The following is a 27777-nucleotide window of genomic DNA, read 5'->3' on the forward strand; positions in this document are numbered from 1 at the left end:
ACAGGAAAAAGTTTTTCCTGTGCTACAAAGGGACTAGAACGCAACCATAACCTCAGAATTCCCTGCAGTTTATACATCAACCACTGCTGGGTAGTACTTACTTAGGAATTGGGGGAGGGGGCTGGGTGAGGATGATATCTCCCCGACATTCGCGCCATGAGAGCGTTTTTTCTCGCCCTTTTTTAATTTTATTTATTTATTTATATACTGTTTTGTGTGTGGTTGCTGCTGCACATGTTTGAGTGGGCACATTTATTCGCAGCAGAATTGCTTCATGTAAGAGGTGAAATGGCTGCAGTGAACCATGGTTTATTCTTGATCAGATTCGGACATCCCACTGGAGTATGTCAGAGAGGTAAGAAGGAGGAGGCCCGCCTCTGCTTCACGACATGGCTTCTTCCATGCAGTCCTGCACAATTATCATGTCACATGCATACATATGCGAATGCAAAAGGAAACGTCTTAGGAAAGAAAAGTAAGGAAAATAAAAAGTAGGAAAGGAGAAAATTAACGGATTAACTTCGGGGAGATTTCTCGAGGGGACCCACAGCATCATCGGACTGGATATATTTATTAGAAAACAGAAGAAAAAGGGGCAAAAGAAAGTCAGGCAGACAGATAGGAAAGGTCACCCTAGAGTCACTAAATAGGGCTACAGAAAATTTCATTCCCTTTCCGCGCCGGAGCCGCTGTTCGGTGTCCGCGATTGGGCCTCCGATCGTGTCACGTGGTTCCTCCTTCCAAGATCGAACCGACCATGATGAGTCCTCTCCATCCGCTCCATCCGAAACCGGTTTCCTCGGTTGCCAGCTGGCTTGACTGCGCGCTGTTTTCCGGCGGAGAAAGGGGACATTGGCGTCCGATTGCTAGGCGACGTAGCCGCGCCGGACACAATATGGCGGTCTCGCTCGCCGGCGTGGCTCAGTGTCTCTACTCTGCTCTCTATTTAGTGACTCTAGGTCAGCCAAACGGAGTGTCGTGCCAAGTGGTCCTGCTCTGTGTGCGTGTTACGAGCAATGTGTTAACCACGACCTGCTAGATTATACCGACCATGTTATAATCGGCAACTCCTATGCAAGGGCCGTCGGCGCTATCTGCTAGGGGCGCCACGCATCGGCCCGCGAGATCTCCATCATGACTGGACAGAGGAAATTTGAATTTTGAACGCGCAAAAGCGGACATACGACCGTTGCAGATGACAGTAATAGTTACTGTATGCATAAAAAACTCGTAAAATGATGATGATAGTCAATTTACAACTTCAGCAAGTGCGTATCTCTCGTGGGACATCCACCGCTTGTACAAAAAAAACTAAGGTGAGATGAAGTACAAAGTATTGGATAGACATATGTCGTCGGCGTACATACTAGTGTGCACATTTCTGGGCAGACAATGTGGTAAACGTGCCGTAACCACGTTGAAAAGCAGGCGCTCAGGACGCGGCCCTGAGGCACTCCGCTTGAAAGATCGTGATGATCACTATCTGCATCTCCAGTATGCATATACACTGTCCTGCCGCTGAGGTAGTCTGCTATCCAACGGAGGGTCCGACCGCGGATCCTTCGGCCGTACAGAGCATAGAGGGCGTGGCTGTAGCTGACCGTGTCGTATGCTCGTTTGATGTCAAAAAACGCAGCCGCAGTGATACATGACGAGCACGTTCATGTTCCACAAACGTCATCAGATGCAATACTCCGTCCACAGTACATCGGACCGTACGGAAAACATTCTGGAAGCAGTTTTTCTCTCTCTAGTGCCCATTCTAAGCGGCTGAGTACAATTTTTTCCATAACTTTGCAGACGCAGCCTGCAGACACAGCCCGACATACTTATAGGTCTGGGCGATGCCAAATCTCGGGGGTATTTTCCAGGTTTCGGAAGTTGAATCACCTTGGAGATGTTCCAACTGGAAGGCAGTTTTCCCTCTATCCACTTCTTATCGATAATACGCAACAAGGCTTCCTGAGCAGTGAGGTTGGATAGGTTGATAGGTAACACCGTAGTAGCAGAGTGTTACGGACTGTGCAGAACTCTTTTAACATAATCGCTCTGGAGTAGCCTGTCTCGAGCTAAGTAGGGCCTACGTCTCCATATTTTTCTCCGTCATCATCATCATCATCATCATCACTTTATTTTGATGACGGTTGGGTTGTTTCACTGCTCGCGATACTTAATCCCATTTTACGTGGAGAGAACTGAGATGATGGCGGCTAGCTGGTGAAGATTTATAGTGCAAGAAAACCTTGAGCTTGAGCCTTCGTGTGTGTGGCGTCTTTTACGCAGGGAAGGATAACGGACATATTTTGGTTACCGTTTCTATTTTCGTTACTGCTATATTTTCGTTTCCGTTATCTGTTTCTGATACCGGCCCTTCAATTTCGTTTCCGTTAGGTTCCCGTTACTGTTTCCGGTAATGGAACGGTTGTTACAGAGCTGCGAGAGGGCAGCCCTTGCAGCTCTGTCAGCACCCTGTTTTGCCCAAGTGCCTTCGGTGTCACGCGTACACACAACACAAGTAATTTTACGTCGTTGTGATGCGCAAATTTTGCAAGACTTAAAAAAATGTAGGAACATGTCTTCAGTCACTCGGAGTCCAGCAACACCAGATGGGCGTAACCTTCTTTCAGTGTAGCATTCATAAGGAGACGCTCTCAGTAGTAAATAATGCTGTCATGGCCACGGTGAAATTTAAAAAAAAAGAACAAAGTACAAAATAAGTAACTAAATAGTAGGCTGTCATCCACGTGCTATGGTGGAGTATAGCGATGTGTTGATGTCATGGAATTATGAAGACTGGGACGATGTAAGCTACGGATGCAACGTTGAGATCCAAAATTGCGCTTTCCTTCCGCGCTTTCGTGTAGTATTTAGAGCATTACAGGGAATGGAGTCATCAAAACAAAAACAAAAAATGAAAAGTCACTCAAATGTCATCGCACAACAGGAATAGTCATTACCCGAATTCAATACCGGACGATAAATTCGTTTCCGTTTCTGTTTCCGGTAATGGCGGACCGTGGTATGCGTTTCCGTTTCCGTTATCGTTACCACCTCCAATTTCGGTAATATACCGTTTCTGTTTCCGTTACCATTACCCTTCCCTGCTTTTACGTTCCTCGAGCTCAAGGTGTTCTTGCATTATGTGGAGAGATTCGAATTAGTTCTGACCCAGATGTCCCCTGCAATTCTGTTATGAGAAATCCTCCCCGCACACACATGCAGTGATGTGTAGTAGCTCACATTGATTTCAAACATAAGAGAGGAAGGGTGAGATTACCAGGGCTGGATTAAGCTCTGCCATGTCTTCAGGTCCTGCGTACTCCTGCAAGCGTACGAACACAATGTCTAATACCCATGTCATACGGCAAATTGAATGTCATTCCCATCGAATGATATTCGCGCTGAATGACATTCGTGTCACACGGTGAAATCAAATGGCAATACATGCGAATGATATTCGCCCAGCGAATGAGTTCGGGGAACTCATTCGCTTTTCTTTCTCACACTGACAACGTACCCTCGCAGTAGAGCGGTAGCAAAAACAGCAACAATAAACCGTTCGAAGAGATGAAAGACGAATGAAAAGTTGCACTCCAATATTTTATTACGAATTTGGTAACTTTTGACACGAAGGAAGGATGTCTAAACGCTGTTTTTCGGAGAACCACCCTCGTTCCCAGTCGCCACGTTGCCAAGTGCGGTGCAGATAGGCTTCTTAGTGGTCTTTGCTTGTCGTACTTAGCCAATAAAGTGTCTTTGAAAAGGCAACGATTTTGTGAAATAATCGAATGTTTCGCTAGTTTCGACCAAAATAAATAGAAACATAACTAATGTTCCTGTATAATACTTCAGATGGTCGGCCCTGGTGTTTTAATGATCGACATTGACATCATTTGCGAATGACATCCTGTCGTGTAGCTCGATGCAAGACAAACGAATGACATTCGGTGCGATTGTCATTCGCTAGGAATGCCATTCAGTTTGCCGTATGACATGGGTATTACAGGCACATAAAGAGTCCAGCTGAAATGATGTAATCCCGAGACTGGCAGAATATGAACTCACCGCAAATGCCGGACTTCTGTAGCACGATATGAACTGAAATGTTTAATGTTTTACATGTGGCATTCGGTAGCAAAAGACAAAACAACCGATAATTGCCTATAGTCATAGATAGATCCATAACTCGGGAATGCGGTGATACTTCCATTCCTATACATATTGGCCGTGGAATAAGGGAAGGAAATTATCACTGCGTACCCAATCACGAGGCAATTAAGCAAACAATACGTACCTGACCCATTATAGAATTCATCGCACATTCTACGGTGTAATCAGGAAACCCATCGCTCAGAAGCTTGCTGACGCATTCGATTTCCTGCAAATAATAGATCTGGGTTATACTTTAGTTGTGTTCAAAAGAAAGAATCTACTCCGTCAACTACATACGCCGTTCGAGATAAGGAGACGCAATTGCGCGCCAGGAGAAATACTGCAGCGCCACCAGGCACCATCAGTATAGGCGAGTGGCAGGGAGGGCTCGCGTGGTGTCATGAGGCCAGTCTTAACAGCAATGCGGAAGCAGAGTGAATATGATGCATTACAGTGATGTGGCGAAGGAGGGAGCATGGCCTCTCTGTGTCCAACCATCCTATCTGCATCACAGAAATATATTGGGAGCAGACGGACTACTTAAGTTGAACACGGCTTTAGAACCATTACTCCCGGGTGTACACCATTGTGCCCGTCTCCTCGCGGAATAATAACATGTCATATCGCGTGGTCGTAATCCGATTGGAGTAGCACGTAAGGCGCGTCCGCCTATTTGTGTGTCGTAAACAGAACAGTATACCCGCTATTATTAAGGATCTTAAATGCTTTCTACCATGCCACACACTGAACGACCTGCAGGCATTCTCATTCCATCGAAGCACGAGCGAGAAGTGTGCAAACGAGCTGATTAACTGTAGAAAGGGACAACATTTTCCTTGAGCCTGGGGCAGCGATCCACCGGGCCAACTTCCTGCACCTACTCGGACCAACCTTCGGAGTTGGTGGCAGTCGGCCGACACCCCTAACCAACCGTGACCAGCTCGTGTTGGTGGGAATCGGTCGCCGAGCGAGGTGGTGGTGGTGGTGATGGCGATAGGGCTTGCCGTTGTCGGCCTCACGTATGTGGGCAACGTCACGACTCACGCCCTGGGGGAATGTGCGTCCTGGGCCGACTTCTAAGGACTTCAGCGAGGACTTCAGAGGATGGTCGTGCATCAACCAATTAGCGAGAGGAGCATTGCCACGTGACAGCGTCACATAGATACCGGAAGTGCATTCCTGAGGGCGATGTGATTTCGTTCGTGCACACTCTAAGAACAGAACTTCACCGCATTGCACTCTGTGTGCCAACCATTGCCGCGAATGATATGGTTATCGCTTCTGATTCGAAAAGGGAAGTGGGCGTACACCCCCTCTCCCTTCGAATCAGAAGCAATAACCCTATCATTCTTGACAATGGTTGGAGCACAGCGTGCTATGCCGTGAGGTTCTGTTTTTAGAGTGCAGTACTACCTTATGATAATAAATTGCATTGGCTACAAATGGTGTAGGAGTAGCTGAGAAATAATTGTTGTTTCTTAATTAAAGAACTAAACGCCGTACAACCACACACATAGGCATTTTTCAAGCGAATGCTGCTCTCGCGACGAAATAAGCTGACGTAAGGTTGTTTGTTGGGGGAGCTGCCGAGCTGGTACGTGAGAACACGAAGACGGCACCGGTCTCGAAGTTGGTCGTAATACGTTGGTCCGAGTTGGTGAAGAAAGTTGGCCCGTGTGAACGCTGCCTGAGGAATACAGGCAATATGCGTAGAACGAAGTATACAAGACAAGAAAAATGTTTGCCCCCATTCTAAGATATGTCATATTACCGTATACTTGCGCCATGCATCTCCCGTGAAGTCCAGCATCTTCATCAGTCCCACCAGCTTTGAGAAGCATTTCATGAAGACTAGGAGTACCATGCATGAAATATTCGTGATTGAGCAACACATTTTCAGCTCCATCCCACGCTACACTGCTGCACATGCTGTCACCAATAATGCGTGTAATATGAAGCAAGAGAGGATCAAGCGCGGCTGCACATGTCACGTGGTGCAGTCGCAAACATGAAAAACAAATGCTCACTGCTACACCGAATGTCAGCAGAGGGACACGAACCTATACCGTTCTCAAAGTCTTTTAGCAAACTGTCCTTCTTTAATCAGTTGCTGCGGGAAGATTCGTTCAGTTTATTCACTGACGTCACTATTGTAGAGGCTAATAGCAACCCCACAGAGAAACCTGGGGCGCGTTGCTGCTGCGCTCCGCATCACGTGAGTCGTCGAAGTTGCTATAGCAACGGGGCTGTCACGCGACCGCTTTCATCTTTGAGACGCCGTTGGTGGCCACGGCTCTCACAACGATGCTGAAAGGAAGCTGTCACAAAAACGCGAAGGCCGCCATCGTTGCAGTAGCAGAGGAGTAATTTTTGCAGACAGGCCCTTGGTAGAGCCCTGGACCGGTAATCCAGAAGATGTGGGTGCGACTCCTACAGCTGGCTAACCTTTTCAGTTTCTTTCATCTTTCAGGCCTTTTTCCCCAGAAATCGACCTTTAGGGTCACGGATGCATGTTCACAGATATATGCATTGGTTTGCCGAACAACGACAAGTAACTCGTGACTGTGACATGGGGTGATGGGTGGTGCCCGAGCTGTATCGAGCCATATCAGAAATTTCAGGGGGGGGGGTAACAAAAAACCACTAGGGTTGTAATGAGATCCCTGGCGGACACCGTTGCTGGCCGTGTCGCTTTCGTCGCGATTCAGAGAGGAGGTCGTCATGAACGGGCAAAGTTCTCGGTTAAATTTGCCGCCGCTTTGCTGCGGTGTCGTCGTAAACGTGGCAGACTTCTGTGCACTTTCCGATAGTCGGGTGACTCATGTGGATCGGAAAAATATCGCGGTGAAATATTCTGTCCCTGTGATTTCAAATGATATGAACATAGTGCAAAATTTGTAGTGAGCGTAATTATTTCATGGGCTAATAATAGGTACGCACATATAGTCATTATTATTAAATCGAACTGGATTATTATTAGCACACAGTTGAGCTGCAGCAATTATAAAGGGTAATTTTGTTGTAACAACACAACAACAACAACCTTATTGTGAGATGATGAATAGGCAGTTTCATCGCAAGGGGCGATACTCTACCCCATTGCTGGTGGTGATGCAGAGAATAAAATAATGAGCCCCTCCACAATAAGGTTCGAAGTCCTATGGTATCCAGAAAGGTCAAGAGAGCTTTGAGGGCAGAGCGTTGGTGGGCTGGATGTGGCCAGGGACCAAGCAATTTTGTGAGAGAGAGGGGGGCGAGGGTCCACCTCGTTAAGGGATCCGAAGCGTACGGTTCGGGAAGGTTGGTAGTGTGAGCAATGGTGGGGTAGTGTTTTAACAACAACACTACCCCAAAGTGTTGTAAAAGAATAATTAACTGTGGGAAAGTTATGCAGGTAGAGTCTTAATAGAGGTCCCACCTAACCAATCCAACGTGAAAAGTGAAAAAAAAAAAAAACGACAATAAATGTTCACAAACAAGCGCAAAATGACCTGCAGCCACTGAGTCACATGGCTTCACCGAGCGTCAACGAGCTCCACTGCATACACTCTCTAAAACAGAGCTTCTCCGCATAGCTCGCTCTGGGCCAACCATTGCAACGAACGATATGGTTATCGCTTCGGATTCGCAGTGAGATTGGGCGTACGCCTTTTTTGTGTCAGTTATTATTAGAGAGCGGAGTTTTAGCACCAACAGGTAGCGCTCTTCATCGCATAAAACGCTCTAGGAAAACCAACCTGCAGAATCATATCGCTTTATCTTCAGATTGGGAGGAAAGTTGATACATTAAAAGGTGCGGGCCAACTTTATCAGCTAATCAGGACACAGAGTCATATTCACGATGATCATTAGCATAGTGCGTGCTATGCGGTCAAGAGCGCCCCTTGTTAGTGACTAAAAATCCGCTCTCTAGTTATCCTATATCCAGAAAAAGGCGTACGCCCCCTCTCTCCCTCCTTAATCGTAAGCGATAACCTGTTAATCGTGGCAATGATTGGCGCAGAGCGTGCTATGTGCTGAAGTTGTGTTTTTAGAGTGCAGGGGGTAAAGCTGTTCTAGGAAAGAAGTCACGTGACCCCAGAAGGGGGCTGGTTATACAGTCAAACTCCTTTATAGCGAACACCTTTTTAACGAAAATACCACTACAGCAAATTTTTTTGCGGTCCCGCTGGAGCCCTATAGGTCCAATAATGGACATCCTTTTTAACGAAAATGCCTTTACTGCGAATTTTTTTTGCTGTCCCCTGGGTTTCGTTGTAATTATAGAGTTTGACTGTATATCTGTCAGGATTACTGCTGGCTCTCGAGCAGTGGCTAACAATTTAAGTGACTGCTTTCCATGTTCTACGATTGTCGTACTGAAAAGGAATGATCAGACCTAAGACAGTGTACTACCACTAACAAAAGTAAATTTGCTGATGTGTTGTTCCAGCCTCAGAACATCAGTTCTTTCATGTAAATTTGCTGTTTGCATTACCCGGGGGAGGATGAGAAGGTTACGGCTTATTTCTTTAAACACCAGGCTTTCGATCCCTTACATTTCATAAAATAATACGCTAAAGAGCATTGTAAATTTGTAATACAAGAATTCCTCGTGTGTGGGCCGAGTTGTGCACAGGCAAAACGATGCCAGTGCAAGTAGTTATCGCACGCATTCCTTTTATTGTCTCTCAATCTGGATCTTGAAATCGTGCGTGCGAAGTGGAGAGCTGTATTTCTCACAGCCCATCTAATTGCTTTCGTATTTCTATAATCACTTGTAATGTCGAGACTGCAATTCAGCGTGCTTCCCTCGAACAAAAGGCGATCTTAATCGATATATGACTCATTCTATGGTAATCCAGATTAAAATTGCACGATGCAAAAAAGACGAAACGGTGACGGTTCCGATAATTGACCATTCTACAGATCCACGTGCCAGGTTACAGCAACTGGACTCACTATGGAGCATGCACAACATGCTGCAATTACAGGATGTATAGACCGCGAGGCCACATGGATGTCGCCAGGACGTCCGCAGAAAAAAATGTCTCCCCCATGCGGAGATCCGTGTTTGCGAGGAAGGATATCCCCTCGAAGTCCATAGGTGGTTTCGTTCTGTCTGGGAAAGGTCCTCACTGTTCATGCCCAGAAACACGCGCGTGTTTTCTGCAGCACGCAGTGAGTATACTCATTATTTCTTTGGTGCCCCAAAAGCGCTTGGGTAACTATCCTGACGCCCTCTGTTATCCTTAGCTACGCCAACCAACTTTTTCGTTTGTTTGTTTGCTTACTCTGGCCTTCTCATTGGAAGAGAACTATTCCCCTTACCTTTCTTGCAAGATGGCGAGAATTGTCCAGGATTCATGCCCTTGACTCTTTTCAAGAATGTTGCCCGGTCGTATGCAGAGAGACATACGACGAAGCAACATCCTAAGACGAACAGGGAAGGCCCACGCATTTTCAACTCCAGCTTCCAGATACGTTGCAGCACAAGAAGCGCAGACATGAGCCTAACACTCATCGTATTGAGAAGCTCTAACATAAATAAAAATCAAACAATGACCTTGGGAGGTGATACGCAGGGAACGTGTAAAGTCGAACGGCAAGTGCTGTGTGCAGAGCGAAAGCTGAACAACATCATCAGCCTTGCTCCAACAGCCCATCAGGAAGGAAAGTGCCAATATGAAAAGTCATCCGTCGACTGCAGGTAGTGTTCTAGTGCGAGGTGAGCAAACGTATCTGGGTTACTCTCTGCTTTATTTGCCCGTCGAATTCGAGCGAATCTCTGTGTTCCACGTGCGTTTGTTCACCGTTCAATCAACACGGTGCACATCATCTTGCACTTCCATGTAAACTGATCGAAGTCTACTTTGCAGAACAAACTTGAAAATAAATGGTTCGTGGTCCCCGCGCGCTGTAAAATAAACGGCTTAAAAACAATTACGGAGGCCTGAGGCATATCCAAAGAACGCACTGCGTTTGTGGTTCATAAAGAATTCTACATGCAACATGTAGCCATGCAAATCTGGGCGGACTCACCTTGTCATGGTAAAGGACATTGTGAGGAAAGAGACGCATGGGTGGTGAACAGGGGCACGAGATCGAATAAAGATGCAGACGGGCTTCAACAGCGATTGCACTCTGGCTGGCAAGAGAACATCGTTCCTCGAGGCAGTTTGTAGACCTTCATGGGCGACTTGCTTCTGCTGACGCTTGGGTTAGTGCATCGTCGCATCAACAGTCGCTCCCGGCTTCCGGTGCACAGCCCCGGAATTTTTCACCGACGCAGTCCCAGACTTGGTCTCAGTACCCGGCCCTGCGGCGCCACACCAGGCTCTCCAAAGCACTCAACCTGGCACTGACATCTCTCCAGTTACAAGAGAGTAAAAGTTTCTGCTCTGCCGTACCGTCTCTGTCTCGTGTTGCCTCTAAGCCATTACCGTGAATCTGGTCGTCCTCCCTTAATGCGGGCACTATGAGCATGCCTACCCTTGTCTAGGTGTCCTCACAGGCCCCAAGTCCTTACACACCTTGCGTCCCAAGAAGCACAATGTATTGAAAGTCGAGTGCAATAGGGGTGGTGGAAGGCCTTGAACAGGCTCGTGCAGCTAAAGAACATTGATATAAGACACATACCGTCCACCCCTATTACACTCGATTTTCAGTACATTGTGCTGCTTGGGGTATAAATCTACTCCTAATTATGCAAAGAGTTGGATATGCGGAAGATGTTATCCAAGTGGGTGCCGAAATGGTTGAATGTCCATAAACATCGCGGAATGGATGCTTCCAAATGGATGATACAACATTGTGAGCGTGCCAGTGACACTTTCATTGAACGACTTGTTACAGTTGACAGAGCATGGTTGCGTCACTACAATCCTGAAGCAAAACGACAGTCCATGGATCGGAGTCACAACTCAACGATCAGTGGGAAATATCATGACCACAGTTTTCTGGGACAAAAAGAAGGTATGAATGACTATCTCGAGAAGGGTGCAACAGTTAATGTAGCATACTACTGTAGCTTGCTCTGCTGGTGAAAGTAGAGTCACTAAATAGGGAGCAGAGTAGAGACATTGAGCCACGCCGGCGAGTGAGCCCGCCACCTTGGGTCCGGCGCCGGTGCATCGCCTAGCAATGGGACGCCAATCTCCCGCTTCTCCGCGCCAACAGCGCGCCGTCGAGCCAGCTCGCAACCGATGAAACCGGTTTTTGATAGAGGGGACTCAACATGGACGGCGCGTTCTTGGAAAACCACGTGACACGATCGGCGCAATCACGGACACCGAACGGCTGCTCCGGTGCGGAAAACAAATGCGATACTCCGTACCAATATTTAGTGACTCTAGCTTTTAAAGAAAACTTCGCGATCAGCTGCGGAACGACGTTTTCCTCTTGCAGGACCAGGACACTTCATAGACTCAGAAAGCAGGCAAGACAATGCAGGTTCTGAAGGAGCTCGCTATTTGAATGCATTTAACGTTCGTATTACTCGCTGAATCTTTCTCCATCTGATTCTTTTGTATTTTTTTTTTTTTTTTTTTGAAACCTGGAACCAAGTTGTATAGGAGACATTCTTGAAGGGGCTCATTATTTCATTCCCCGCATCACCACGAGCAATGGGGTAGAGTATCGCCCCTGGCGATGAAACTCCCCATTCAACATCTTGTATATAAAGTTTTTGTTTGTTTATACCTCGATCGTATCTCTTCATCATCTCTTCGTTTCTGGTAAGCCTCTTTGTCAGTTGACCAAGCCTCTTCAGAGCAACTTCCTGGTTGTTTCCCAGATTGCTCGTCCTTGTTTGGAAGTGACACTTCATATCGTCCATCTTTCTGTTCCACCGTCTCCCTAAAGCGTTGTAGAACTGAGTCGTCCGCATCGCCGTCTTTTTCGACAGGTATTCCAATGGCTTCGAGTTCCCAGAACTGTTCGAACGACAAACTTCTTTCGACTTCGTCCACTGACAGTCTGAATACCAACGCCTGGTTACAGTGCTTTGCTGACTGACTTTTCATACTTTACCATGAACGAGCTTGATCATTGTCCGTTCGGGTACCACTGCCTCAGTATCAGGTTCCAGTTGCCTCACAGTGGAAGATGCAAGTTCGTACGCGTGCTGAGGCATGGTTGTAGTCTCCCTGTCGTTCACGGTAGGTTAGACCATTAGAGCTTCCATATGACTAAATTTACTATTTCTACGAGGACTTCGCTGTTCGGCCTAAATAGTTGCCTACTCCGCGAGACCGTAATTTGAACACAATGAGAAAAATGTTTGCAGGATGCTCGCGCGAGCGAACTTATACGAGAGCCGAATAGTTCAAACTTCAGCAAACATATTGCATTAAACTTCCGTTTGTCTTTCGTCGAGAAACCAAGATCATCCCCAACGAAAAGTGCGACCTCTAATACAGAAATCAGAGCCGTTTTAGCCCTTCCGGGGTCACTCCGTGCATCGAATGTTCCTTTGTTTGCCTTCTTGAAGCGCGCACACGGTTCCTCCGGCCAATCAGGAGCGTCTTAAAAACGTCACCGTGACGTCATGCGCATTGACATCGCGAACTTGCGGAGCGAATAAAACGTTTCCTCGCGCCTTCGCGCATATCTCCTTCCTTCTTCGTCTTCTTCCCATGGAGAATGGTCATTAGCCGTAATAGCCGCAAGGCAGATTACTTATACTATGACATGACGATGACAATCTGGTCGGAGAATGTGACGGTAGCTTCGGTAGTGCTTTCTGCGCACGGTACTTTCCTCGACGCCCCTCTGTAATCTAACGCAGGCAAAAGTACCAAGGGCAGCACTGAGGAGTAACCACAACGTTCGTGCAAACGGGCCCAGTACTTCAAATGACCTGTCTCAGATTCAACCATCCAGGGAATTTCCACTTCCTCTACAAATAAGCCATGAAATGACAGCGACATGTTGCACGTGCCGCACTTGGATTTAAAAAATCTTTTCAGGAGCAGTACTGCAACAATACTGCCTCGAGACTGTACAGCCGTAATCGAAGACACGGTACAGCAAGGACCCTTACCTCTTACTCTTAATTACCTACGACGACTTCGAGTTCAAGTCATTTACCTCCATTTACATTTGCCCTCTTATATCCGCTTTACATGTTCACTTATACTGATGCCTCTGTGAGGCTTCACCATCTCATACACGGACAAACACACACACACATATATAGGTATAGCTTTTCCATTTTGACACTCCTAACCCTAACGCATTAATAAAGAGGACGTTTGCTATATGTGCGAGTTCAATCAATCACGAGTTCAAGACTCTCCTGTTCGCGGTTCACTTGCCTGACAAAGCAGGAAAGCGACAAACCAACAATATGTATTTCACTCGGGTAGAACAAAAAAAAAGGAAAGGTCAGTTGAGATCTCGGTCTTCCAAGAACTCGTATTCGAAGGTGAAACCTTCCCTGCGCTTCTCAGTCCACGTCTCGTAGTCGAAGTAGATGTACGTCCCCTGTGGATGAAAAAGGGGAAAGGGCTACAACGGGGACAAGATCGCGCTGGAAGGAGACTATATTACCTGTTCATACTCGTCCGTTATGGTCTTGGGTTCCTCGTGTCTTTGGAACCACATCATGTATTTTGTGTGGAACCTCCACGCTCTCTTTTTGAGGACTTTGGCCGCCATGTATTGCGCCCTTGTCCCCTGGTGGTACACCCCAAACAATTTACTGCGACCCTTATGCATTGCTCACTCTAGATTATTATGTTTTGTCGCGTTCAACTTAAGAAGCAAAATAGGTCTAATCCGTCAACTACATACCCCGTTCGAGATAAGGAGACGCCATAACGCGCTAGGAGAAGCACTGCAGCGCCACCATGCGCAAGCAGTAGGGGAGCTCACTTTCTGCTGCGGCCTGGTGGTGCTGGTGAAAGGGATCGCCGTTGTCGGCCTCACAGAGGTGGGAAACGTCACGACTGACGCCCTGGGGGTATGTGCGTCATGGGCCGACTTCTAAGTGCCGACATATGTCTGAAAGCGTCTGAGGAAAACCCAGGAAAACCCCCAGACAGCACAGCCGGCACCGGGATTCGAACCCGGGTACCTCCCAGTCTCGACGTGACATGGCCTGCACGCTAACCACTTTCTAACCACTAAGTCGACTTCTGGGAGATCTGTGCCGACATTCGTCTGGAAAGTCTTTGGAAAACCCAGGGAAAACCTCAGACAGCACAGCCGGTGGTAGGATTCCAACCCTCCACCTCCCAGTCTTCAGCACGACCATGGCTACCACCAACGAGCGGAATATACCAACGAGCGGCACTAGCTATAAGTTTGGGAAAAGATAGAAACGACAGTAAGCTGGGCGAGTTCGCGAGGCGTAATATAACATCAAGGGGAGTGCGTACAACACACGAAAGACGTGGAGACCGCAGCTGTCCCGTCCACTTCTTTCATGCGCGTTCTGTGTGTGCTCCCTTTGCTTATGAATTAGAAACAGAGGGCACACGCTCCATGGCGAAATCGTTTCCCTCACTTGACACAGGAAAGGAGTGAATGCACGATCCTGCGACACCCGAAGTCTGTCGCCCGCAAGGTCACAGCGGTATAGCAGACGGAAAATGCGTGCTCATTTCTAACAAAATTCACGGCAAACGCGTGGCAATTACTTCATCGACCATGCCAACCTGAGTCGCACATTCAGCACGGCGACAAAAATAAAGTATGCCCATAGCTGTCTTCTTGTTGCCAGTTTCCGAGAAAAGAACCTCTGACTTACCTCCATGTAATAAAAGGCAAAAAAGAGAGCCTCGGTCGGAATCCTCTGGAACAACTCTATCGTGTTGCCACGAGGCCATGATATGGGATAGCAGCTCGGCACTGCGCACTGATGTCGAGTTGTATATATCCTGAAATGCACATACGGTCCTAGGCCCAGTCCAGGCAAAACACACTACACCCAAACACAGAGGACATTGGGAAGCACGTACCGAATTGATTCGGAGTCCGATGGGTGAGGCATGTGCATGGACGCAGCATCAAGCATGCGCAGCTGGTGGCAGCACTCCTTGGACAGGGGCACAGTGCCTAGGGGCGCTATCCCTAGTAAAGGCGGTATGTGTGCCTCCGTCGTAGCCGACCGCTGTCCTGACTGACGGGATGATGCTATCATTCCCTTGGCAGCACTGGAGGCATGAGATAAATCATACCAGGAGAGGCCCCCGAACAAACCTAATCAAGGAGAATAAGATGCTGAGACGTTCTGTATGAGGCAACTCGACCATTAATGGTTGGAGACTCTTCCTCGGCGGAAATTGTGTTGTCGAAACGCGTCAAAAGACTTTGCATAAATGTCGAAACTGACCCAGAATTGAAAGATTACGTTACCTTGATTATACGAAGCGGGGGGCTGTGTCTGAGTAGGTTGAAGTCGGCTCGGCAAGCCAGCGCTGAACCCCATCAGCTGGGGCTTGATAGGTTGCACTACCATCTACCAGTGATAGGATAATGAAATCGGAGTATATGTTAGCACACTACAGGTATTCGCCTATGAAAGCCTAAACATTTCTAGGAATTTCTCTTTCTCTCCTATGCTTTCTGGTCAGATGTGCAACGCTAGCAGAGCTGCTCGTCTTTGTCCAAGATGGGGCACGGCGCAAGGCGTTACCAATGCTGGGATTACACATAGGAAAGTTCGAACACGTCATCGTAAGCCAGTCAGTATTTTGCTAGAATGTGGCGTGGCCGACCCCTAATCCTGTGGTCGGACTTCCTTGAAGTAGATATCGGCTGAAAACCAGCGTTGCACAGCTGGCCACGTAAGAGGTTCGAGTAGTTACCTCTCCTCTGTCAGGCAAGTGCTCGCTCAGGGCGGCGGTTCGCGTTCCAAGGGATTCCCTATTGGCCGCCTGGGTTGCCAAACTGTACAAGGTGGAAAGGGGAGCACTGCTTACTCCGTCTTGAATACTCCCCGTCCTTGTAGACGCCCCAGCTTGTACTTCGGAACTACATGGCTTCGCGTCGTCGTTATTGCGCTGGACAACAAAAAAGCTAACGTTCGACAACACACACACACACACACACACACACATAAAGGGGGTGATGATGTGGTGGGTCATTCGCCGCTGCTATGGCGGTACGCTGCCCCATTGCTCTTGCGGAAGAGATGAGAAACGGATGATAATGGAAAAGTGCCCTATTAGAGTTCGTTCATTGGTCCAGTGCTGGAGAGGAACTTAGCAATAGCCTTGCATTTGATGTCAGGGGTCTGATACAACAAAGTCATACAACAGTGGAAAGAACAGGTGAGTTGGTGAAACTTTCATGTCGGATCGTAATCGCGCGCAAGGGAGAGGGAGGGTTTTTGATAAGCGCATGCACCCTCTAGAAAGCTGTCAGCTCATTCAGAGATTCCGCAAATGAAAGAGTGACGCCGTCATTTGGTGACGTACAGAGTTAACACCACCAAGACACTCAAGGGCAAAGCAGTCATCTTACTGGGATGGGTGTCGGTTAATTACTCGAAAGCCCGGCTTTCCAGTGTCCCGGTGAAGCAGACGACACCATCAGTCGATCATCCGAGTAGGCTGACGTCATCGCGTGGGCGAGGGAGTTAGAGGCCTTCTTCGTGTTGACAGAGTACGCAGCATGTAGCGTCGCGTCGCGTCCGTAACATTTCTGTGGTAATAAGTCTTCGCAACTGCACGCTTCGCTGACGGACGTTACACCGATTAAGTCACGCCTAGAGATCGGGTCGGGCCCCCATGAACGCCGCAGTCATGGTTGGCTTTTGATTGCGTTTTTTTTTTTTTTTTCATATTAATTTGTGCAGTGGCAGGAGCCCGTTCTGCAAAAAATATTTACATTGTGGCTCAGGATGGGATTCTTGACGCACGAAACAGGGTTACGAGAAGTACTAATAAGTGTCTTTACATTGCCCCTTTAAATAAGCAAGGACGTCGTGATAAGTTATATTTCTCTCGAATTCTGAAGATGGATATATGATTGGCTCTACTTAAATCACATCCGCCATGATGATGATAATGATATGCTGTGGCATCGCGAGACAACAGTGGTCTTGAGCGATGCCACATTGGTTGGACCCTGGAATAATTTTGCAGTTTGTGCCATGCCACCAAATCCGATTAGATTAGGTCAGATATATAAAATTACTTTGCACACGGCCGCAAATCTATTAGGGAAGCATTGAACTGTGGACTTCCGTTGTGAGACAACAATAATCGGTTAAAGGGGTTGCGACAGATCATCTCTGATTATCTGAGAAAAAATTTAAAGACGGTGCTTTTTACGGTGTGAGCCTACATTGAAAGTTTCACAGCGAAGAGGGTAATAGAAGCGGAGAAAATCGGCAACGCGAATACCGAAACCAATTAGCTCTGTAGCACAGCCCTCGTCGCCGCCAGTGAGGCAGCGCACGAGAAGTCACGTGCTTACATCCGCCAATGAGGATTGAAGCAACTCTGTCCTCTCTGACGTCAGCGCATTGCTCGAGAGTGTGTTCCAGGATCCTGTACCTCGCTGAGTACGACACGTAGAAGAATTTTTTTTCTCCCTCGACATTCTGGCGTGCAGTACAATGCGTCTATGACCCATTATTTTATGACCCATTTATCAAAGTGTCCCAACCCGTTGTAGGAAGTATGGCGCACGAATTACGCCATTCCTCTTTCTAACTCTCTCAACCGGTGATTCAGGTGGAGTTGGAGTGAACGATTCTCAAGAGAGGAAGGAAGGAAAGTCCAATTCGTTCACTGCTGTTGGCACATGCTTACCGTGCTATGAAGTGACGACTCCTCGTGAATTCCTAGTGGTGAGCATGAAAGTACAGCGTCAAGAACGTCTTCTTCAGAGTGTTGCGGTGTGGATGTCCTCTGTTGTTTCAGGTTCTTAGCATGTTGTTTCGCACTTGACGGCACCGTGTTAAGGACTCTGTGTGTTTGCGGCGGCGCTGCGTACAGATAGTGGGTGCACGCCACACTTAAAACGGCACCATAGAACTCGTTTTCGAGAAAGCCAAGCACTACAAGCGAACAACTTTCCTCAAGGCTGTAACGCGAAAGTGGAACATCAAGAGGCGTTGGGATACGATGCAGAAACTGTGTATGCTATCCTATACCAGCTTTACGGTGAAGTGATGTGTGAATGTGTCTGATGTGATGCTGAGCCCGTATTGTAATGCTTAAGATTGATGTCAACTTCGCTGTGAACTTATCGATCGTGTCCAATTGTGCGTACCGTTCGTATACAGTGAACCCTCGTTAATATGACCGCCGATAATCTGACATACGCGCTTTACGACCATACTCCTGGGGAACAATGCAGTGAAACCTCTGCAAATCACCCCAGTTAATGTGACAATTCCGCGTTATGACCAAAATTTTCGGCAACGACCATGGTCATAATAACGAGGATTCACTGTATCTCTTCTTTGCTTTCGCCATCCTCGGAACGCTTCTAAAATGCACACCGGCAACAACAACAACAACAACTATATATACATGAATGATTATGGGACAGAATCACACTCCCCTATACGAAATGTAGAAAAGTCAATCGAGAATTCGCAAATCGAAAACCAGGTGGTCGGTAGAAATTGCTGGCATATATCTCACTTTTCTTACAATGTCGTACGCGAGACATGCGAAATATAGACACTGTAGTACATGCGTAACCGAGTGTCTACAAGAGCGACTTCATTTAGCGAGATATCGGCGGAGGAGAGAGAGAGGAGGAAAGCACGCTCCAAGAAGGTATCGTGGAAGAAATGCCAAAAGTGTAATCGACATTGGAAGAAACGAAACAAAATTAGTACATGAAGAATGGCGTTGAGACCCTGAGATCGGGGATTCTAGCACTCCACACGAACGGATTAGCTGCGGAAGGCGGAATATTCAGTATCCTCCTGCGGCGAAAGGAATACGTAATGCTTAGCTGGTCACGTGCAGTCAACTACCTCTGACGTTGCTGCTTTCATACTCACTTCCGATGATACCTCGCCCAAAAACGTCGCCCGTGCGGACGACGGAGCTCAGTTTTCTCTTGGACGATGTCCACCTCGGTTTCAGCCCATATGTAATGGGACAGGGTATAGAACTTCCTGCGCTACCTACCTATCTATCTCTCTATACTTCCAATCATCTTCCTGTTTTTATACACAGTTTTCCAGCCAGCTTCACGCCCAGCGCTTTTGCAGACAGCACAACCCTTAGAGGAAGAAAACGATACCAGGGAGGAAGCACACGCCCCGTGTGCTATCCTTCTCTCTGGGGGGGGGGATATATTTATAAGACGAAAAGGAAAAAAACCGGGGAAAGGTCAGCCAAACGGGACGTCGGCTTGCTATTCCAGAAATAAGAAATAATAATAAATAAATAAAAGAAAAGATCAGAATTAAAGAAAGAAAGAAATAATAATTAATAAATAAAAAGAAATAAAAAAATAAGAAATAAAGAAAAAGAAAAAGAATTAGGGAAATACCGAAAAACTAACAAATTATGAAAGAAGGATGAGGTAGATTAAAGGCTGGCTGGCTGGCTTGTGCGGTAAACAGTTTTCAACGCCATCGTTGCAAAACGACAGAGCAACATTTGTCGGCTTTGTTCTTGAGCATCAAAGGTTACGACGTGATATGATTCCCCCTGTCTTTAAATGCGTTAGCATTAGAAGCTGAAATTTGAAGAAAAGCCGGTGTAGTAGCGAGGTGACTGTGGTGTCCGTGTACAGCGCGGAACGTGACGGAGCAGAGCGAAGCAGGTTGCGCTCCGCAAGCTGATTCGCTCTTCTCCGTCACGTGGAAGCGCGGAGCTCGTCAGCTGGAGCCATCGTCAGTTGCGCGTTGCGCCTCGTCCCTGGACGTGTTCAGACGTGTCGCGTGCGTTCTCCGAGAGTTTCGCGAGCAGGTGAGCTTGTGTCTCATGTCGTGAGGCAGTTTAAACTGCGACGTTCTCCAATGAATCCCGGACCTTCTACTAGTCAAAGTATACAAATATATAAGAAGCAGAAAAGAAACATAAGAGAAGCAATTAGAAGCAAGACTACAGTTTAATGCTAACGCATTGTCATCCCATTAGTTGCACTAATCGCCCTCAAAATTTCTTTCTGCACAGGCTGATTCCTGTGTTCTTTCCAAACCTGAAAGAGGACACACAAGAACAGCAGGGCCTACCGTGACTGGTTCTTGCCGCAGGTGCGGCACGTGGCGGACTGTGGCTTTCAAGCGAACTGTCCCTCAACGAGCCGACGTTTGGGGCGCCACAATGGGGCAGCGGGATGCTGTAAAAAGTAAACACTGTGATCGAGATGCTGACTCGTGAGCAAAGCATCTGGAACGTACGTGCTGTCCCTAGAAGACTGTCGTTCCACGGGAGGGTTGCTGCTCTGCTTCGTACTGGCCGTAACTGGCACGTGAGAGCCCACCGGCACTTTTGTTGCTTTGTTCTCTCTCTGAAGAAACGAAAGCATCGTATTACAGGGGCACTAAAACGCGGCGAGGCCTCCCGACTGGTCTCCTCAAACCATCTCCCGCGATGTTTGGGGAGACCAATGAGATCTGTGTATTGTCGCACTTCTTGACAAGGAGAGGGAGAGCATAAATTGGCGGTTTCGTTCACTCATAAACCGCGAATGACGCAACGGATCAACTCCGTTCGTATCAATTTTTCGTTCCACGAGGAGAATTTTTGCACTCAATTTTTGAATTTTTAATGTCTTGCGCCGAGAATTAATTCGAAAATTTCCTCGCTCATCGTTCACTAGATGTATTTGTTGTTCTTGTTGTTGCGCCCATATCTTTCGCACTTTTGTTTTCTTTTTTTACCCAGCTTTTCTTTCGACCTGTTCCCTGATGACGTTGTGGTGTACGGATCTCACCGTCGGGGCTTCCTCACTGTGACAAGGATCGCAAGGTCCGCCTTCGCTGAACACGCTGCACTCTTGAATTTTCTGCGGCGAGCTCGTTATGTCTGCTGAACCGAGGACTGGATTGGCGGTTCCATAGGAAATGGAGATGTTTGAGGGTTCTATTCTGCTCTCTCCACTGTCACGTGCATCATCCACGATTTCAGACATTGGGAGGTCTGCTGGGTTGGCAACCTCAGTAGGGTTCTGTAAGGCACTTAGCTGTCCCGCTGCACCTGCATAGAGTCATTCCCTAAGCCACGAAGGGTTGAAGAATCAGGTCCATCGTAAACATAATCTTTGTAAGACTGAGTGTGATACTTGTAGATGCTTGCCGAACTAGCGGTATGCATAAAATTGATACCATTGTTACAGATGAACACTTATCAAAGTTTGTCGAACTACGTTCTACTCGAACTAACTTGGGGTTTCTAATACTATCTTCCCTAATCATACGAGTGCCGAAAACTTTTCAGAGTGCCAGGGACAACCAGTGAATGACCCCCATGAATACGAGCTAAACGCTCGTATTCATGGAAACATATTTTAGCTGCTCGAACTCACAAGACTTTGCACCTGCAAGCGTTACCCAAATGTTAAAACACGAAGCCTTCATAGTGGATAATTGTGGACTTTTAGTGAACATGTGGATAGTGGACTTCTGAATAGCGAACATATGAACAGTGAATAGCGAACTTGCGAATAGTGAATAGCGAACTTGCGAGTAGAGCACCTGAGAAGTAATTTTTTGGGGGGTGGGGTGAGAATTTATGTTAGGGGCAGCAGAACAAGTCGGGAGACAAGTTCAATTTCTCCTCGTTTTTTTCCTTACAAACAAACAAACGAAGCCTTCAGTGGAGTTAGTTAACGCTCTCAAAAATGTTCTCCCGAAAATGTAGAGGTAGTAACCCTGACCGAGGTCAATAGCAGATGCAGATCCTTTGGACAAGTAGTCTGCCATATCCTGCAGGTCGAGGTCGTCGTAGATATACTCATTCTCTACGAAGTCTGGTTCTTGGCATGATTCGATATAGTTCTCAATGTCCTCTTTTATCGTTCTGATCTTGTCTATTTCTACAGTGTCATTGTCCAAGGCGCGCATGACGGTCTCAAGCTGGAGGATGTGGTACCGGTGCCTCTCCAGGAGGCACTTCAGCTCGTCCACGCGGTCCTGCAATGAAAGTCACCCAATTTAGAATGACAGTCGCAGACAAGAACTTGTACCTTCCGTTAACCGAAAATTTATATTGATTTGTGAACTGAATGTCTCAAAGTGCCGTTAAGGATTAAGAGGACTGTCGCATCTCTTTCAGTCGATTTCGAAACTACAGTGTCACTCCATTCCTCGTGGACCACAGACCACGGTATCGAAGATCCCACGCGAAAGAGTGGCCTAGTATTCGATGAAATAATGCCAAGAACAGACGGCGGATGTTGAGAATATCCCGGAATTCCCTCTCTGGAAAAACGATGACATGTCACTCCCCAAGAAAGAATGAGGGCGCGACCTTGAGAAAAGGAATGCCGGGCAGTGGCGGTGGTGGTGGTGGTGGTGGTGAAAGTGCTCGCCGTTGTCGTCCTCACAGTGTTGGGCGACGTCATGGCTGACGCCCTGGGGGAATGTGCGTCCTGGGCCGACTTCTAAGGGAACTGTGCCGATATATGTCTGAAAGCGTCTGAGGAAAACCCAGAAAAAAAACCAGACAGCCGCCGTGATTCGCCAGAAGCTCTTGCGCGAGCCTACGAAAGCGGCTTTGGAGCGCGCGAACTTTAAATATAACGATAACCGGCTTGCTATGTCAGAGCTCAAGATCTCGGCCAGCTAATGGGATTCGAATGCATATGAGCGGGACTGGACCAGAGGCCCTGCATCTTGCCGATGGTAAAATGGACGGCGGTCAACTGCATGCATCCCGCGATGCAAGATATCGCGTTCCCGCTAGTAGACGAGGCAGTCTATAAGGAGGTAGTGCAGGTCAGCGCACGCAGTGCATGTTGCACAAAGGTCCGACGGCACACGACCAAGGCGCTGCCTCATAACTGCGGTAAACGCAACGTTCAGCCACATGCGGTGAAGAAGAGATGCCTCCGTCACTTTTGGGAGTTTGACATCAACGGGCCTCTCTCTCCACTGTGCTTTGATCACTTAAGCTGCAATCTCCATCATCATCCTTCATTCTCTACAATTGGCACTCGGGCATCATCCCCATCTCATCATAGATTCTTTTTATGTGTGTGTGTGTGTGGTGGTGGTGGTGAGGGATTCCAATTTTATCGAACCGCTGCTGGAGCAAAGTGGTACTCGCCTGGTTGTCGTTCTTTTTCTTCTTGGCGCCAATCATGAGGGATTCGATCTCGCACTCGAACTGGTCGACGTGGATGTTCAAGCTGTCGATAGAAGTTGCTAGCCAGTTGGTGATGTCTTCTTTCTCTTTTTGCGCAGGGTCCACCTTCGGAGCTCCTCCAAGCCCTTCTTTGGAGTACGCCTTAGTCTTCGTCTCGCGCTCCACTATCTTGAACCGCTCCATTTGCTGGGGGACGAACAAGCAGTACTTTCAGGAGACGGACAGAGTCTCGCGCAATCAAAATGGTGAAGCACAATCATATGAGCACCGCACATCCCTACAACGCCTAAAGGGGCTCCAAAGTGCGAAAACTTCGTTTGGCATAATGAAAGATACCGTTACCTTGACAGCAATACAAAAGGAACGAGTTCATCCGTTGTGTCGTTCGTGATTTATGAGCGAAAGAAATCGCAATACACGATTTCCTTCTTCTCAAGAAAGCCGTCAATGCGGAGCAGGCTCTCATTGGTTTCCTCAAACGGTTTGTCCAATCATCGCGGTAGTTCGTTTGAGGAGACCAATCAGAGGCTTCTCTGCACTGTCACGCTCCTCCAGAAGGAGAGGAAGAGGGAAATCGTACAAATGCTTGCACTTCGGTGCCCGTGCAACAACGCCGTTGGAGTTCCAGGGTATTGAGTGAAAGCCAATTAGTGTTTGTACGTGCCCTAGTTCAGGAGACAGAAACCTTTGAACACACTTCCACGTCAAGCTCTGACGTCGCACGGGCGAGAGCACCTCCCATTCCCACTTGTTCTCGAGACCACGTGACGTCATTGTGTGTGGCCTATCACAACAACAATAAATGGAAAAGTGATGATGACATGGGACGTTTCCCCGTGGTAGCCACATGATATGCCACTTCAAAGAGGTTGGCCTATCACGCTGAACATCGAAATGTAAGGAAAAACGACAAGTGAGGCAGCACAATATATTGACCAATATTGGATGGATATTGGCAGTACTGGGCCGACACTGGTCCAGTATTACCGATAGTGAACCAACATTGAGCTAAGATATTGCGCTGCTTGGGACGCCTGATGCAAAGTTGCATGCCTGCTGTCATAGAACAAATTCTAAATTCGAGATACTAGGCCGAAAGTACTAGAAGAGCACCTGAATGCTTTTTTAGAGTAGACGCGTTCGTCGAATGTAACATTTTGATACCTACGGTCTCGATCAACTTTCTGTTGTCGATGAGCGCCTGCTTGTCCTTGATTTCACTGGATGCCATCCATGTTTTAATTTGGTCTCGAAGCCTCTGCGAGGAATAATGACAAAAAATAGGTATTAGAAACCACATTTTGGAGTTTGGAGGAAAAGCAATAACGCTCTGGAAAGGCTTCTCACCTGCAGCTTTTTAATCTCTTTCTTGAGATCAGTCTCGTGTTTTTCCTTCTGACTGGTGTTTGTGGCGCTGTAGACCTGAAGCACGAAAATATAAGCGCCACAACAAAAAATAAAGACGGTGCTCATAATTGCATTGACACGTGGAATGTATACACGGACTGGAAGACACATCAACGAGAGGCTCAGAGAGCACAGGCTGACATCGAAACGGACTGCGAACGCTCACAAGGGGCCTGCATGACCAAAGGCTGCGACTGCCTCCGCTCTTTCAATAATCTTCCATAGGGGGTACTCTCACAAAACGACGGGAAATATTTCTTTTTCGGCATACTTCTCTAAGCTTGTGTCACACTCAGTGATTTTTTTTTTATTCCGTGTTAGCGCCGCGAAGCAACTGTGGCTATGAGTGGCATACAGACGTGGACAGATGGAGAGAGGTGGCAGCAGGAAGGAGTGGGGGAGAGGGGGGTTAGTGTGCGTCCTGGGCCGACTTCAGGGGGAACTGTGCCGATATTCGTCTGGGAAGTCTTCGGAAAACCCAGGGGAAACCTGAAACAGCACAGCCGGTGACAGGATTCGAACCCGTGTCACCTCAAAGTCTCGGCGTGGAAAGCGATCGCCCTAACCACTATGCCACGGGAGCTGGTACACTCAGTGATGATGTCACGACTTGGGTACATATACTCGCACAGTAAAGTTTGTTGACAGCCGAGCTTGGTGCGTTGGTCGATTCCTGTCCTCTTGACTTCTTTGATAATAATGCTGAATAATGATGATTATATTCCGTCCATTAGGGCTCGTCATAACCCTTCAAATGCATGCTTCAACTGACAATGTATGGGAGGAAGCTCGTTCAATATGGCCAAGTATTAGCTGAAGAGGGGCTTCAAGACTATTTCTTTCCGTTCTATCGTGGCAGCCGCTATGCCTGTGTCTGCGATACGCAACCAATCCACCTTTCTACTTGTTATGAATAAAGGTTTTTGCAAAATTCACACACATTTTTGAACAAATTTCTTCCAGCCGTACAGCTCGAAGCAGAGGTAGCTGGAACGCCGCTTCGACCGGCGGGGCGTGTAGAGATCCACCCTAGCGGCGCTTAGGAGAAATAAAGGGAAAGAGCATTTCGACTGTTCCACTGGTGCTGCGGGGGTGTCCGCCTTGTCATGAGCTGTTGACTTGACATGACCCTGAACTGTTATCATTGCGACGTTTGTTTGGTTTTGCGGAAATTATGTAAACGTGTATGCTGGCCGATCGCGCACGGATGCGAAACCGTTATCTCATTGATACGCGCGAAGGTGGTCGCGGTCGCTGAGAGGGACATTTTCAGCATAGATGCACGGAGTCTAGTGGCAAATTTATTGGGTTTGCTGTCCACCTTCGCCTGTATCAATGATGATGCTGATGATGATTCGGCTTTTAGTGGCGCACCAAGTACCTGTACCAATGAGGCCTGTACCAATGAGATAACAGCATCGCATCCGCGCGATAGTGGTAGCACAAGAGATCTCCCCTTATTTCTCCTAAGCGCCGCCAGGGTGGCTCTCCCCCTGCTCCGCCGGTCGAAGCGGCGTTCCGGTTAACTCTGCTTCGCACTGCACAGACAACCCACCTTTTGCCAAATGTCCTCAAACTGTTCCACGCCCTCGTTGACTTTCTTTATACACCGGTCTATTTCTCCTATCAAAAGAAAACAAAAGCAAAAAATCGTTAAAGTAATTTATTCACACAACACCTCTACCTTGTACTACACACCAAAAGCACACTACACTTTATGACCTGAGCACAGGTGCAGCCAATAAACTAGAACTTCGAAATATTGATGTAGGCTCTCGACATTTAAAAGCGTGCAGAGCTGTCAACAGGTCTAGAGACTCTAGTACGGATCGACAGAGGCCTATCTGTACGGAAAGTGCAGATATTTCGGCGCCGTGCAAATGTTCGGGTTGAGAAAGTTCCGCCCCGTGAACAGCTTTTTCTTTCACAAGAATATTCCGCGTGGATGTCGCTGGTATATGAATGCACGGTTTGCTTAATGAAATTTGAAATGAAATTTCGTAGTTGGCATTTACAAGTATTTTACTTTGGAATATAAGTCACGTCTCTAAATCAGTCGACAGCTCGAGCCACGGATGCAGCTGATCGCAACACAGGAAGAGACACTGGCATCTGTCTAAGACCCCTCGCTTTTGTACTAAGTATTAGCCCCTTTCAAATTTTAGGATTTCTTATAATATTTTTACCCAAGAGCTTTTTCTTATTCTGTGTTCGCGCCGCGAAGCAATTGCGCACAGATGTAGAGAGGACAGCAGGAAGGAATGGGGGATATGGGCGTTAGTATGCGTCCTGGGCCGACTTCAAGGCGTACTGTGCCGACATTCGTCGTAATGCTTTCGAATTTTCCGAGGATAATGGTCGATGAGTGATAATCGATTAGTTTTGTCATCTCCTTAGGGTAGTATACAAAACCTTTAACACTACTTAATCCTTTTAATCCATCTGACCTTCATACTTCAAACAAAACTCCAACGACTGCATTGCGCATCATCTTGGAACAAGTCGAACATTCACTGTAGAGGTTGCGTGAAAATCCAAAATTTCGCGTGCCTTGGACAGCCTTACACCTAGTGTTTGCAAGGAACAATAGTGTACAGTGCAAAGGTGGCCAGCGATGGAATATTAAAGCCGATCTTCCTGCAGCTACCACATAGCATACACATGCACGGGTGCACATGCAACGAAATAGATAAGGCGACAACCCGTTATTTCTGTCTGTGGCACTGTACATATGACAACATCCGTTCCTTACCTTGCAGCTTTCTTCTATCGCCCATGACTGCAGGACAGGCTGTCTACAAGACTAGTGCGTCCACTGGAAAAGCACGTCGGTTCTAGCGCACCCTATCGGCTACTAGCGTGGCATTCGGTATCATCATCTTCCGACCTTGCTAGAACCTCGGGTCAGCGCTTATCAAAGGCCATAGGTGTTCGGTGCTGGCAACGATGCATCACACCTGCTATGATCGTGTGCCTCTGTACGTACCATGATAACACGTCATTT

The 27777-nt window shown here is 47.5% G+C and overlaps 2 protein-coding genes across 5 annotated transcripts; both read right to left on the bottom strand.

Moving 5' to 3' along the window:
* Window positions 1–3247: 3247 nt before the first annotated feature.
* Window positions 3248–9689, bottom strand: LOC135400541 (uncharacterized). The gene is made up of 5 exons (XM_064632377.1): window positions 9463–9689; window positions 5924–6003; window positions 4295–4378; window positions 4066–4098; window positions 3248–3322 (listed from the first exon to the last, which is right to left on the bottom strand). Exons 1-5 carry the CDS (start codon window positions 9674–9676, stop codon window positions 3248–3250), a joined length of 486 nt encoding a protein of 161 aa, XP_064488447.1. The 5' UTR covers window positions 9677–9689.
* Window positions 9690–13425: 3736 nt separating this feature from the next.
* Window positions 13426–27630, bottom strand: LOC135399712 (CCR4-NOT transcription complex subunit 3-like). Of its 4 annotated transcripts, none has more exons than XM_064631453.1 (16): window positions 27526–27630; window positions 26329–26396; window positions 24714–24788; window positions 24535–24624; window positions 23328–23552; window positions 21937–22192; window positions 20995–21251; window positions 20459–20568; window positions 20291–20397; window positions 17898–18073; window positions 15945–16139; window positions 15493–15595; window positions 15096–15336; window positions 14885–15014; window positions 13684–13809; window positions 13426–13617 (listed from the first exon to the last, which is right to left on the bottom strand). In XM_064631453.1, exons 1-16 carry the CDS (start codon window positions 27548–27550, stop codon window positions 13519–13521), a joined length of 2283 nt encoding a protein of 760 aa, XP_064487523.1. In that variant the 5' UTR covers window positions 27551–27630; the 3' UTR covers window positions 13426–13518. The 4 variants fall into 4 exon arrangements, with proteins under 4 accessions (XP_064487523.1, XP_064487522.1, XP_064487521.1 ...); XM_064631452.1 differs by having other exon boundaries at window positions 20995–21257; XM_064631451.1 differs by having other exon boundaries at window positions 20995–21257; window positions 21931–22192.
* Between the last annotated feature and the right edge of the window lie 147 nt (window positions 27631–27777).

The sequence above is a fragment of the Ornithodoros turicata genome, chromosome 7, assembly GCF_037126465.1.
Source record: "Ornithodoros turicata isolate Travis chromosome 7, ASM3712646v1, whole genome shotgun sequence".
NCBI classification, from domain to species: Eukaryota; Metazoa; Arthropoda; class Arachnida; order Ixodida; family Argasidae; genus Ornithodoros; species Ornithodoros turicata.